The following is an 11022-nucleotide window of genomic DNA, read 5'->3' as shown; positions in this document are numbered from 1 at the left end:
ATTCGCAGCAATGGTGGTTGTTCCTACTCAGAACAACCCTGTGTACACAGAACAAAGCACCGGCGTCCTGGGCCGTCCTCACAATGGTTCTTCTGTTTGAGCCCAATGTGGTAGCCACTGTGTCTGTCCATCTCCTTGACGGATCTTCCTCTTTTTCAGGGACCCTCTACTTTATCGAGGGACTGGTCTCTCCTAACCTGTCCAAAGTAAGTGAGATGACGTCCCACCATCCTTGCTTCTAAGGAGCATTCTGACTGTACTTCTTCCAAGACAGGCTCCTTTGTTCTTTTGGCAGTCCACGGTTCTCTGAATATTCTTTGCCCCAAAGTTCAACTGCATTGATTCTTCTTCAGGCTTCCTTATTCAATTTCCAACTTGCACTTGCATATACGACCATTGAAAATACCGTGGCTTGAGTCAGCCTCACCTTAGTGCTCAAAGGAACATCCTGAGTTTTCCACCCTTTACAGAAGGGCTTGTGCAGCAGATTCACCCATTATTTGATCTCTTGCATGCCGCCTCCATGAGCACTGACTGTGGATCCAAGCAAGATGAAATTCTTGACAACTTCAATCTTTTCTCTGTTTATCAGGATGCTACCTGTTGGTCAGGTTGTGAGGATTTTTGTTAACTTCACTTATCAAAGGCTGCAATCCTTCATCAGCAAGGGCTTCAAGCCCCCCTCACTTTCAGCAAGCAAGGTTGTGTTACCTGCATAGCACAGGTTGTTAATAAGCCTTCCTCCTGTCCTAATGCTGCGTCATTCTTCATGTGATCCAGCAAGCACGGTTGTGTTACCTGCATAGCACAGGTCGCAGATTTGGAGATTGCAGTTCTTCATATGATTCTCAGATTATTTTCTCAGCAAACACATTGAATAAATATAGTAGGATGCGAACCTTTTTTTTTTTTCATTCCTGGATTTAGGCTTTTATTTATTTTTATTAATTTGCTGTTAACTTGGGTATTAATATCTATTTCATGTCATTCCATAGTTCAATCATATCACATTCAGTTGTACAATTGCTTCCATTCCATACTTTACCTTCCTGGGCTTCTTTAGTTCATTTCCTTCTTATCTTCCCAAACCATCTATATCCCCAATAATTTTATTGGGGGCTCCTACAACTCTTATCACAATCCATACATCCATCCAATGTGTCAAGCACATTTGTACATTTGTTGCCATCATCATTTTCAAAACATTTTCTCTGTATTTGAGCCCTTGGTATCAGCTTTTCATTTTTCTCCTCCCCCCTCTCCCTCTCTCATGAACCCTTGATAATTTATAAATTTTTGTTTTCATGTCTTACATGACTGATACTTTCCTTCACCCACTTTTCTGTTGTCCATCCCCCTGGGAGGGGGTTGTAGATAGATCATTGTGATCGGTTCCCTCTATCTCGACCCACCTTCCCCTTCCCCTCCTGGGATGGCTACTCTCAATATTACCTTAATTTTTTTACCCTTTTGGGGAAAGAATAGATTATTATCTATCTTTAAAATACTTCCTCAAGCCAGTAGGCAGCTTTTTAGAGTCTTTTAAAAATTATGTTCTTTTCCAAAGAAAGAGGAATGTTCACTATTATACCAATAGCAAGACACAAAAAGAACGCTAAACCTATTCCTCTTCTTTAAATTGGGGAGGACACCTAATATGAATTCAATGTGGAAATACCTAGTTAGAGTACTATGAATGTATTCATGTTATCCTATGCTGAGTAACAATGTAGCAGATAACAATGTAAGTAGGAATAGTGTGATTTAAAAGAAAGAAAGAAAGACTAAGTATGCTAAGAAGATACAACCCTGAAGCACACCTTTCCTGGTTTTAAACCATGCACTATCCCCTTGTTCAGTTCAAACAACTGCCTCTTGATCCATGCCCTGGTTCATCATGAGCTCAGTGAAGTGTTCTGGAATTCTCATTCTCAAGGTCACCCATAGTTTATTTTAACCCACATCATTGAAAGTTTTGACATTCAATAAAAAGCAAGTAAACATCTTTCTAGTATTCTCTACGTTCAGCCAAGATCCATTTGGCATTGGCAATGATAGCCCTTGTTCCACATTCCCTTCTGAAGCTGGCCTGAATTTCTGGCCTGATCTTCAGACTGAAAAATGCCCCCACAACAGCCCTCCATGAAGGTGCTATCATAAAAGATGTCCCCTACTTGCGTCTGGTTGCTCACTCTGTGCCCGGGTCTCATCTTTAAGACCAACAGATTCTTTTGTCCAGCCCACCCAAAATACTGCTAACTCCCTTCTGTTGCCTCCTTCTGATAGATTGCTTCCCCTGGGGTGAGCTCAGGGCCATGCCCGGCTGCAGTGCTGACTCACTCCATGATCTACCCACTCTAGCACGCATGTGCTTGCTGGAGGCTTGCAAGCCTCATGACTATATAAACCCATTGGAAAATCCATTCGCTCTCTCGATTCTGATATTGACATCAGAACGAGCTTCTGCCTCACTGTCTATCGTCTTTTTCTTCTTTAATCACACGTGCCGCTCTTAAGGAACCATTTGACCGTGGGGGTGGATCCCCAAAAGAAAGACAAACCAGATTCAGGATCTCAAGAATGCTGTCCAAAAAATAAAAAGAATGCTCCGGGCTCGCTTCTCTTGCTGGGCAGTGATACCTCCTCTTCCTGCTTCTTAGACAACTCCCTTTGTACCCGGCAGAATGGCAGTCACAGTGAGTCCTGGTAACAAGCACTCACAGCCGAATCCTATCAGTGTCTTCTCCCACCTTCTCTTACTCAGCCCTATCAGAAAGGGTCATTTGGTGGGAGTCACACAGGCTGTAGCTAGAAGAACGACATTAAGCAGTCCACTGCCCTGCAGTTCATAACCAAATAGTCAGTGGTACAAACCCACCAGCTGCTCCTGGGGAGAAAAACGGAGGCCGTCTGCTTTCGTCAAGATGCACAGCCTGGAAAACCCAATGGAGCAGTTGGACTGTGCCCATCAGGGATCCTGTGCGTTGGAATCAACGAGATGGAAGTGGGTTTATCTCAAATACCTTGCCTCCTAAGTGGAGACCTTCTTTTTAGAGAAGAAGGCTGGCAGTGAAGTGGGCTAACCAAGGATGGATATCCAGGAGCTCAGAGTCCTGGGAGATGAAAGGTGGCACAAGGGGACTTCAAAAAGTTTGTAGAGAAACTCCATTCTCTGTGAATTCCACCTTTCTATGCACCTTTTGAAGCTCCATGCACCTGCCATCCCCCCAGCCCCCACCACTCCGGCCCCCATATATTTAGTTTCCTAGAAGAATTATTTATAAGATACCTGTGAGGTGCCTGGCTGTGGGATCTATCTTACACACACACACACACTGTGGTGCCTTATATGTTACTGTGATGCTGGAAGTTATGAATTAAGCTAAATTTTCGGTATGGATTGTACCATAATGTAAAACCAAACACAAATCTTCGCAACTGGTAAACAACAACATGGTAAATGGAGAAAAGACTCAATTACCAAGGATTTCTTTCCCCTTGGACGTACAATCAACACTCATGGAAGTAGTGATCACGAACTCCAATCGTATTGGGCAAATCTGCAGAAACCCCCTTTAAAATGTTAAAGTGCTAAGACGTCACTTTGAGAACTCAGGTGCCTGTGACCGAAGAAAGACCAAAGGAACAGATGATACCTTTGAAATATGATATTGACAAAAAAATTCTGACTGTTCCTGGACTGCCAGGAGAACAAACATCTGCCTTGGACGAAGTACAGATGGAATGTTCCCTCAAAGTGGAGAGGGAAAGAGGTCATCTCTCATACTTTGGGGCCATTAATAGGAAGGACCAGTCCTTAGAGAAGGGCATCAGGCTTGATAAAGACCCTGAACAAGATGACTTGACACAGTAGCTGCAACAATGAGCTCGAAAGTAGCAATTGTGAGGATGGAGGCAGGAGGAGGCAGTGTTTCTTTCTACTGCATGTGGGGGTTTTATGAGTTGAAAACAATTTCAGGGCACCTAACAAAAACATTCTCTTTTAACTATGTTTCCCCACAAAGCTTTTGAAGCCTCCTCAGTGTATATGTGTGTGTGTGTATAAATAGATACATGATGACTATTCACCTTTGGCAAACATTGTTTCTAGTACATAGCTACTTTGTTAGTTAAGATTATATACAGTGTCTTTCCTACGCTTTAAACTCAGACTTAGCATTCTTCCTTTCTGTGTTGTTTTGGTTAAGGATCATACCTAGTCACCACCTATATCACACATTACATAATTCTTCAATATTTCCCTAGTACTTTTGAGAGTTGCTTTTTGTCTTTAGATCTTTAAATCCACCTAGAACTTACCCTTGTGAAGGTAGGAACTAACTATACTTGCTTAGGAAATCACCCTTCATATGAAGCTCCTCACATAACATAGGCTTACTTCTGAACTCTTTTCTGTTTTATTAGTTTGTTTATCCCGGAGTCAATACCATACTGCATGAATCATCACGTTGATGGTATGTTTTGACCTACTCTACTTCCTGCATCACACTCTTGTCTTGGTTATGAGTCTCCATCGACTTGATAGCAGGCTCTTTTTTTTTTGATCCAACACGTGCCTACTTTTTAATTCCTCTCTGGCTATTTATCAGTCTTTAACATGGGTTCTTCTTTCTGAGAATCCTCTAAGTATTCATGGCTTCAGGATCCTGGCTGCACACATCCTGAATCTACATAGTTCTCTGCAGTGAACTTATCTACAACCATATTGATAACCCTCAAATGCATGCTTGTATCCCAGATGACTTTCCTGAACACCTTTAGTTTGTAATCCTATGGAGACATCAAACTCAACCAACATCCTTCGAGTTTACCCAACTCTGCCCACCCTCCTGTGGTTTGTTTCCTCAGGGTGTCTTTCACCATGAACTTGGGTAATTGCAGTCCCTACCTCCAACTGGTATCTGTACCTCCCTCTGGTGTCTCTGCTTCCGCTCGTATTCTTCATGTAGCCCTATGGATCAGTAAAGAGACTATAGATTTATTAAAATGTAATCGTGCCACACCCTGTTTAAAGCCTTCAAGCCTCCCCCTCCTTTACAGGATCAAGGTAAAGCCAGGTCCTGCCGGGCCCCAGCTCAAACTGTTCATAATCTATGTTCTTTCATTTCTTGACAAGAGCATGCTCTTGTCTTTCAAGGTCTTCTGCAACAGTAGGTCATTCTCTTTACTTGGCTCATGTACCCATTCTGCGGGTGCCAGCTTCTTTGGCCTAGTTTCCTCTGTGACCGCCCTCCCCCCTCCCCATTAGGGTTAAACAAACAAACAAAAAACTCATTGCCATGGAGTTGAGGCTGATTCACAGCCCCCCTCTCCCCCCAAAAGTGGGTTAGCGAGACAGTAATTGTTTACAGGTGTAGAAAGCCAAGTCTTTCTCTTGCAGAGCTGCTGGTAGTTTTGAAGTGCCAGCTCTTCGGATCGCAGCCCAACGCGCTAACCACTTAGATGCCCCTATTCTTTGCTTCCATAGCCCGTGCATGGTATAATTCATCATCACATTGCATTGCATAGAAAGGCAATGAACCCCTTTGAAACTAGGGCCAGCGTCTAGTGCGCATCTGGGTCTCCAGCAGCTAGGGCAAAGTCGGGCACGAAGTAGGTGCACAGTGAGCAGAGAGCGCAGGTAGGTGTGCTTCGGGAGGCAGCGATCAGCGGCTACTGCGGGAAGGAGAGGCTGGATGTCGATTAGGGTGGGAGAGGGAGAAAGGGGCAGGTCTTCATGCTGGGCAGGTCTTCATGCTGGTAGCTCTGAGTCGTGACCCATTGGATGGCTTAGGGAGGTACGCGGGGCCCAGCCTCCCACGTCCGGCCTCTTTCCCCGCCCTCCTCCTGCCCAGCCAATCCCGAAGGGATGCGCAGCCTTCCCATGATGCCCCGCGGGGCGCGCATTCAAACCGCGGGGCGCGGGGGCAGGAGGTCGTCATGGCGGCGCCGGAGCCGGAGCCGGAAGCGCTGTCCCCGGCCGCCGTCCCAGGTAAGGCGAGGGTGCCCGAGCCCCAGGAGCCGTGAGCACCCGTTTCGCACCGGCAGCCCGCCCTCCCCAGCCCCCTGTCCCCAGCTCCGTCCTCTCCGGCCCGTCGCCCACTTGCTGCTTTCTGCCGCGGCCCTGCCTCCGACCGGCTCCTGCCCCCCACTCCCTCCTCTTCCTCTCGGCGCTTCGACCCCACTTCCTTTTGAGTCACTGCCCCAGATCCCTGAGATCCGCCGCGGCCCCCGAAGAGCCCCCGCCCCCGACGTGGGAGGCGAGCGGGTTCGGGACCCCCTGGCTGTCACGGGCCACGCTGGAGGCCGCGGGGGGAGTGTGTGTGTGCGTGTGTGTGTCCGTCCGGCTGTCCACTGCGCGGCGGTGACCGGTCTGGTGGCCCGAAGGGAGTGAAGGCTGACTCGAGCCCTTGCGCCGGGCGTTTCGCCCTCTCCCCCTGTCGACACGCCAGGATTGGAGTGGCGTGAGAAAGCCGAGGAGACCCACGGGGCGCAGGTAGACCTGCTGGAGAGTGCCGCCGCCCGAGGACCGCTCAGCCCTCCGGAACGCTTCTGCCCCATGGTGCCTGTGGTGTTTCCGGGGCCCGTGAGCCCGGAAGGCTGCTGCCGGTTTACTTGCGAACTTATAAAGCACATTATGTATCAACGCCAGCAACTCCCCCTGCCCTATGAGCAGCTGAAGCACTTCTACCGCAAACCTGTACAGGTAGGCGCTCGCGTTCCGGGAAAGCGGTGCTCGGTCACGGTGGTTAGGTGCCATCGAGGTGGTCGGACCCATAGCCACCCAATACACGGCGGAACAAAGCCCTGCCCGCCCTGTGCCATCCTCACGCAGGTCCTGTGCCCATTACTGCAGTGTCAGTCCATCTCCTGGGTTTCCCAGTGTGGGCGCTCAAACTCGCACCATCGAGGAGATGAGGGGATGAGTCGATGAGGGGATGAGTCGGTGCCCACTCAGCAGGGAACTGGAAGTGCGGTCCCCGCCCCCTACCCCAAACACTTCATGTTTGCCCCACTGTAGTCTTCCTGAGTGTTCCTCTTGTTGTCTCTTTATGAAACTCGGATGGTGTGTTATATTCCTGGACTTCCTGAACTGACTCTTCTGATATCTTTTCCCTCCACAGTTTCAGCTCCGTGCCTTTTTTGTCTTTCTATGCTCTGCGAGAAGAACTGGACTTTATGCTCTTAACACCTTGGTGATCTGTGTGTGCTTCATTTGAATAGACCCCATTCTCCTTGCTGTGTGACTTCTCTTATTCGAGCCTAATACGCACAATGTTTTTTAATGTTTATGTTTTTCATTATTTCCCCTCTGTTCCTTGGCATGTCTCCATTTCTGCCAGATTCCTTTCCCCGTCAGTTTTGGTCTCTGGCTAGCATATTGGTTCTTCCTCAGGCTGAGGGATATTTAAAAGCAAGTCCTTGGAAGGTGATTGCAAGCTGTGTGTGTGGTTGGGCCTTGTGAGCTGATGGATTTCACTCTAAGGAGATTGGGTGGGGAACCTGGTGGCTTCTTTGTCGGGGAGACCCCAAACATCAGGCTTCTCTGGGGGTTGGGGGCTTGGCAGGCAGTCTTAGGGGGCTTGGCACAGATTCCCACCCAGCTCCCTGTGCTCACTCTTGCCTTCTGCAGTGCCCAGTACTGCCAGTTCTAGAGCCCTCTGCGGTTCAGCAGAGTGAACTGGCTTGCTTCTGATGGGGTCCTCTCTGCCTGCCCTTGAGAGTCTATCTTTTGAACTCAGACCCTTCCATCAGTGTTCTACTTTTTAAACAGTTGTTGCTGCCCCTTGGTCACCGTGTCTCCTCTCCAGTTCTCTTTGCCCTTGGGAGTGTGTCTCTTTCCCTCCTGCTCTTTCTTCATGGATGCCTTTCCTCTCAAGCAGCCCTGGTAGAGTAAGAGGTTACGTTTGCTGGGCTGCTCAGTCCAAGGCAGCAACTTGATTCACCAGCCGCTCCTTGGGGGAAAGACAGGCTTTCTACTTCTGTAAAGAGTTACACCCTTGGAAACTAGTTGGAATCTGCTTGATGGCAGTGAGTTTGGCTTTGTGGGTTTTCCTCCCACCCCAGCATTCAGGTGGGAGCACCACTGAACAGGAGAGCAGTTTGCTCTGTTTGACTGGAAAGCCTGATCCAGAATCACCCTTAGTAGACCATGCCTCGCCCATCCTGGTTATCCCCTCTGCCATGCCGCCGCCTCCCCCTGACTGTGTGAATGGTTTCTTTCTGATGCCCTTCCGGGTGTGGAGTGCCGTCTTTGCAGACAAAGGCATGGGGAGAATTGAGATTTTGTACCATGCAGACACTCTCCCTTTTGATAGAAGGCCCTCTGATGAAACCCAGTGTCTGGGAAAGGGTTCTCCCTGGGGCAGTAACGCCCCCTGCCTTGGCTTTCTCTCCCACAGGCAGAAGACGTGGTGAGGAAGAAACCCTGGACTGCTGCGGAGATGAGCAGCAGGAAGTGCCAACAAGCCCTGGCTGAACTGGAGAGCGTCTTCAGTCACCTGGAAAGCCTCTTTGCCCGGACACTAGTACCCCGAGTGTTGATCCTCCTGGGGGGTAGTGTCCTAAGCCCCAAGGAGCTCTACGAGCTCGATTTGTCCCGACTCGTTCCTGACAGTATGGAGCAGGGCATCAACACAGCGGCTTGTCTGCGCCGCCTCTTCCGAGCCATTTTCATGGCTGATGCCTTTAGTGAGCTGCAGGCTCCTCCACTCATGGGCACCATCATCATGGCCATGGGGCATCGAGACTGTGCGGAGGATTGGTTCCGACCCAAGCTCAACTACCGAGTGCCCAGCCGGGGCCACAAGCTGACTGTGACCCTGTCCTGTGGCAGGCCACCCATCCCAACCACAGCTTGGGAGGATTACATCTGGTTCCAGGCCCCAGTGACACTTAAAGGCTTCCACTAGTGAGTGAAGGTGTCTCCTGATCATGAAACACGATGGCTGGATTATCTCCCCTGCTGGGGCACCGAGTGTTCCAGCGCAGGCGAGCGCTGGATCTGCCTCCCAGTGGAGGAGGAAGACCAGGTCTGGCTGCCTGCCGTCTCTCTTCAGGCTTCTGGCAGACTGATGGTCAGATCCCTTGTGAGCAGCATCCCTTTGAATCACAGGATTGATCTTCCCTAGGGTCCCCGGCCCAGGGGTTCCGTGTGGGGTGGGAGAGCAAGTGTGGCACGTGAACCCACCTGTGAAGGAGGCGCGTTTCTGCTTTCTGTGAGGCCTTTTGGGATTTTTTACCTGGAACATAACGTATGTGTGATACATGAGCTTAAATATAAAATGAATGAATTCATACAAAATTTCCCTGAAAAACCTTTGGGTCAGAGACTCTCCTTTCTATAACTAGAGTATTTGGCCTCTTCTGCTCCAGGATTTCCAGGCTTTTATTACTCGTGGTTCTTGGTCTTCATCAGCCCCAGGCCAAACTGGAAAGTACAGTGCTTGGCAAGTACTGAACCTGTCAGACTGGAAGGATAGCGGAGCTGGAACCGGGGGCCTCTTCAGCTGACTCTTTGCACTGAGCTGACGCTTCCTCTCCTTGGCACATACTGGGTTTTTTTGCGTGTGTATTCTTTATTTCAAGTTTTTAGGAAATGCCATTAGGCTATTCCTCCAGACGAGAGTCAAGATTACCTCCTTGGGAGACAAGGGTGGAGTTCTGTACACAACTGAGAGAACAGCGGGCACCCCCTTCAGCTGAAACTTGACTGCTGACCAGAGAAAACAGTTCCCGGTGGACCCAGTGGAAAAGCAGCCAGGCCAGGGAGGGTGGGTGCCCATCTGAATCCAACTTCAGTTGCCCTCAGGGCAAATCTCCAGAGCTCACAGAAGTGGAGGCTGTGTGGGGAAGCTTCCAGTACAGCACAAAGGCGCCAGGTGCCTGTTTGGCCACACCCCTGGCTGGGGGGTGCCATGAGATAGATCAGTGCCACTCAAGTTCCTGACCACCCAACTCCTGCCGCAGAAAGTCCCAGATTGAGAGTCCATTGCCTCTGCAGATCATTCCTATGGGTGGCGAGTCTCCCGAGTTGTTGGAGATCCCGCAGCGGTTACGGTTTTGTGACTGTTAGGTCTGTCTTCCCAGAGCAGAGATCACCTCTGATGCGGGCAAAAGTCTGGTAAGGCATGAAGCTGGCCATGACAGTGGGACCACTCTGACGAAGGGGAGTGCTCTGACCTTGAGCTTGTGTGTCGGGAAGTGAAGGTGCTGCAAGAATGCTGAGAGGAGAGGCGCTCCCTGCAGGCTGAGCTAGAGCGGCACCAGGTGTGCTCAGCTGGAGCCCGGAGTGCTGCTGCTGAGCCGTCCACACAGGTGCTGCAGCATGGCCGCCACCACTTAAACATCTCATGGGAATCAGACCATCATGAGGACCCAGCAATCTCCCACAAACTCTTCTGGGGTCTAAATGTTCCTGGTGAACCTAACCCATTCTGCCCCTCAAATGCAGGAGAACAGGGCTCTACGCGCCTGTGGTGTGAGGGCTGAGAAAAAGTAAAAGTGCATTTGCAGGGCCTCGTGGAACTGTGGACTTGTCTGTAAGCAAGCCCTGTCCTACCTGCAGCAGTTCCCCCCCAGCCATCTTGATCCTCCTTTCTCTGCTAGATGCTGTCCATCAGCACCAAGTGGGGAAGCTCTTTGTCCCAAGGGAAGGAGAACATGACACTTCCTGAATGCCAGCGGGAGACAGGACCCTCTCTCCCTGCTGGTGTTGGAGCTATGTGGATGCAGATCCAAATGGACCACACTCACAATTCTGACTCATAGCGACCCTACATACAGGACAGGGCAGAACTGCCCCCGTGAGTTCCCAAGACTGTTAAAAAAAACCCAAAATGGCTTATTGACATATAATTCACATACAATTCAATAGTGCAATCACATCAAAAAGAGTTGTACTATCATCACCACAGTCAGTTTTAGAACATTTTCCTCATTTTTGGACTCATTGTTATTAGCTGCCCATTTCCCCCCAACTTCCTCTGCCATACCCCCAAGGAACCATTAATCCATTACTGT

The 11022-nt window shown here is 49.5% G+C and overlaps 1 protein-coding gene across 1 annotated transcript; it reads left to right on the top strand.

Moving 5' to 3' along the window:
• The first annotated feature begins 5940 nt into the window (after window positions 1-5940).
• On the top strand, window positions 5941-10812 carry LOC101647652 (MAD2L1 binding protein). The gene is made up of 3 exons (XM_045294893.1): window positions 5941-5992; window positions 6453-6706; window positions 8403-10812. The coding sequence occupies exons 1-3, from the start codon at window positions 5941-5943 to the stop codon at window positions 8910-8912; spliced, it is 816 nt and encodes a 271-aa protein (XP_045150828.1). The 3' UTR covers window positions 8913-10812.
• The last annotated feature ends 210 nt before the right edge of the window (window positions 10813-11022 follow it).

Source organism: Echinops telfairi, unplaced genomic scaffold (genome assembly GCF_000313985.2).
Source record: "Echinops telfairi isolate 266 unplaced genomic scaffold, ASM31398v2 ScPeMD7_3533;HRSCAF=4204_1, whole genome shotgun sequence".
NCBI classification, from domain to species: Eukaryota; Metazoa; Chordata; class Mammalia; order Afrosoricida; family Tenrecidae; genus Echinops; species Echinops telfairi.
The sequence above is the reverse complement of the archived record's forward strand: the minus strand, read 5'-3'. Positions and strand labels throughout refer to the sequence as shown.